Below are 3491 nucleotides of genomic sequence, written 5' to 3' on the forward strand. Positions count from 1 at the left end.
TACATATATATATATATACATATATATACACATATATATACATATACATATATATACATATATATATATATATATATATATATATATGTGTGTGTGTGTGTGTGTGTGTGTATATTTTAAAAAGCCCATCAGGCAGTACTGCTGATGTTTATAATGTTTTTTTTTTTTTGTTTGTTTTTGCAAACACCATAAAACAGTACTGTGTATTTTTAGGGAGACACCAATGCATCGCATGAACATCGGTATCGACAGTTGTTTGACTCGTTAACTGCCATTGGTTATTGGGAAATAAAATGACGGTAATACAACCAGTAATACAAAACACCTTGTAACAACACATACTCCTTTCCTCTAGAGTGCACAACTAGAGTTTATCTTCTATAAAGAAGCAGAACTGAAAATACATAGCTGTACCCGTTACTCATTTCATTAGAGCACTCTTTCAGCCACAGGTTTTTTTTTTGGTGGTCAAGGGGGAGCCACCAAAACCTTGCAGCTGCCAAGGTATTGGTGTGTGATGCCATCACTGTCATCACACAGTGATGACAAGCACAGAGAGTCACAGTGTCAGACATTGTGTAAGTGTGTGTTCAGTCATTTTTTTCTGTCTTTGAAATCCTGGGCAAAGAAAACCTATGGTAATAGGTAATATGAGTCACATTATTCCAATCAACTGTTTCATCTCTCTCTCCCTCTATAGTAAATATATACATATATATCTATACATACACACATATAAAGTATACATATATAGTATTAATAAATGTATATATTAACAAATGGAAAACTTAATATAATAAGTAGCATGCATTTGGAAAAAGGAGAAGAGTTAACTACTTTAGTTACATGGAATGCCATAATTGTTTGCAAGTAACTCCACAAACAAGTTATTTTGATAATGCAATAGTTACCTTTCCTGACAACAGGTTGCTTTAATAAGGTGTTAACTTTGTTCTTAACACAGTCACTATGTTGGATAATTAACTCATAACTATAATTGAATCCTTTTCACAAACTGCAGTTACATCCATGTATTTATTCTCTCATGTCGGCGGTGTTCTTACCAAAATAACTGTCTGGCAACAGGTATTCCGGCTTATAGGAGCCTACACTATGGCCTCCCAGTGAGTATTTCAGGTAGCCTCCTCTCCATTGGTTAGCACCAACAACACCCATTTGGATTCCCTGACACAAACATATAAATAACAGGTTGTGAAAATCTCGTCATCTTTAACCCTTTGATGCATGACCCATGATATACTGAGTTAAAAAAATGTTACTAAGTGTTTTTATGTGTTTTTAGACGTAAAAATAAGAACTGATTTGGTTCTGTTTTTATACACCAAATTTTCTTTTTGAATGTTGACACAATTATTCTGCAGTTGCAAAGGCTGACCACTGTATGGCAGTGTTGGGAGATTCTCAGGCGTCCACTGTAGAGGCTTATATGCAACACTGCCATCAAAACCTATTCTTATCATAGAAAATGACATTTTAATAGCTGTCCACTGTAGTGACCGTCATGCATGAAAGGGTTAAGTGCGGCACCTTCAGCACATGCTAACAACCCTAAGACCAAGTTAATGTCTCCAAATCATACAAACTAACAAGCCATACTACTGTCCCATCAACATTTTTCCTTTCCATTTTCTGTCCCTATGTTTAAGTTGACATTAGGGCGCATGTCAGGGTAAATACGGTTTATCGTACGGCAATTGTACGGCAACTGTATGTCGTAGCAAAACAACAAACAGTAAACCAGCCGTCAAATTGTGCACAGTTTCACCTAAGATTCAGTGAGACAGATTACCTGAGGCACATAGGCGGCACTGAATCCCTCTTGAGCCATTTCCATTTTCAGTTCGTGTCCACCGCTTTTAGTGCCTGTATGAATAAGCCAAAAAACAACCATGAATAACCATTTAAAGGTATAGTGCTGCATTATGCTCATCTCTGCATTAACAATTAAAAAAAAAAAAAAAATCAAATTTTATAATGCCTTATCTTGCAAACAAGAGTTGTTGATATCAACTTCCTGCATAGTGGAAGTGGTGGGTTTAGATGTGACGTGGTGTTTAAAAGTGCGTAACTTAATTACCGTGGTCAAATTCAACTGTCATAATCATATTATTGATGTAGATCCCAATTACCCCACAGTATGCAGAGAAACAAAGGTGGTAAAAACTAGAAACTGCAAAGCTTGATAAAAATTGTTCTCGGTGAGGACGTGGATGAAAGTGCTCACACTGAGAAGACAAAATTTACTTAATGTCAACCTGGCAGTAATAATGGCCGCCAAGTAGCTGACAGTGAAACAGTCAGTGGCTGAACGGGGCATTCAGGAACAGCAAAATATACATTGAAGGCAGTAAAACGTTTCAAACTTTTATGTTTACATTAACAATAACTTAGTTGGATTGTTCATATTTTGGGAATTCTACCTTCAATAGCAAATATCTTTTCCCTTAAATTATTTTTTATTGACTCCAGTGCTGTAAAACTGTCAACTTGAAACACATAATTCTTCGAGGGAAGAGATGCGATGGTATCCAGTTCCAGTTTTGCACTGGGTTCAAGAAACGAAGATCCGACCTAGTGATTTAAAAAAAAAAAAAAAAAATTAAAAAAAATCCTTGAAAAATTCAAGTTGAAAAATAAAAAAAAAAAAAAAAAAAATTAAATTCAATAAGTATACCCCGATAACAAATCGAACAATGCCTTTTCTTTCGGCTGCAGCCGCTGCCTCTTGTAGGTATTGTTTGTCATGAGATATTCCGTCGGTAATAACAATCAACACCTTTTTCACATTTGGTCTGCTACCACGTCTTGCTGCGAAAATTTCTTGGCTGTAAAAACACCAAGAAGAATATAACAGAGTATCATTAGAAAATTGTACTGCAATGAATATTGTAAAAGCCGTTAAACACTGATTACAATTAGTTGAAAGCTTGCTGCATTAGGAACGTGTAACTTAAAAAACTGAAAACACAAATGAAAGTTTCATGCCCTAGACAACCACAAAAAAAAAAAAAAAAAAAAAAAATACAAACAGACTTACACAACGAAGTTGATGGCCCTTGCTGTATATGTTGCTTGTTTCATTTGAATGATCCTGTCAATGTTCCTCTCCCAAGATGTTGTTGAAAAAAAGTTGTCAAAGTAATAATGGACCTCAGGAACCGACGCGAACTGCGCGACAGCGAACTGCAAAATATTGTAAAACAATATTGAAAAACATGAGCATAGTAGTATCGTGTGTTGACCATGTATTGAGCAACAAAGTGATGTATTGAGCCATGGAATTGTTTATGGCTATAGTGTGCATTTATATGTGTGTGCGTATGTACATATACAACGGAACCTCAAGATAGGAGCCTAATGTGGAGGAGGAGGAGAGAGGGAAGAGAGTTGGCCCTTCCCTAGACACGATTCCGTACCGTACACTATGTAACTTACGGCCGGCAGATGACTACCCCCCCCTCCCCCCGCCT

At 36.3% G+C, this 3491-nt stretch overlaps 1 protein-coding gene across 2 annotated transcripts in view; it reads right to left on the minus strand.

The window, feature by feature from the left end:
- Nucleotides 1–3491, minus strand: part of LOC103381978 (integrin alpha-M-like) — a 20793-nt gene that overhangs the window by 11607 nt on the left and 5695 nt on the right. For both annotated transcript variants that reach the window (XM_008314612.3, XM_025057658.1), the window contains exons 7-11: nucleotides 3059–3204; nucleotides 2696–2846; nucleotides 2442–2592; nucleotides 1811–1884; nucleotides 1065–1185 (exon numbers count right to left, since the gene is read on the minus strand). In XM_008314612.3, the coding sequence (XP_008312834.1) occupies nucleotides 1065–1185; nucleotides 1811–1884; nucleotides 2442–2592; nucleotides 2696–2846; nucleotides 3059–3204 (643 nt within the window). The remainder of the gene's footprint in view (nucleotides 1–1064; nucleotides 1186–1810; nucleotides 1885–2441; nucleotides 2593–2695; nucleotides 2847–3058; nucleotides 3205–3491) is intronic.

This window comes from Cynoglossus semilaevis, chromosome 8, assembly GCF_000523025.1.
Source record: "Cynoglossus semilaevis isolate Cse_v1.0 chromosome 8, Cse_v1.0, whole genome shotgun sequence".
Classification (NCBI taxonomy): domain Eukaryota; kingdom Metazoa; phylum Chordata; class Actinopteri; order Pleuronectiformes; family Cynoglossidae; genus Cynoglossus; species Cynoglossus semilaevis.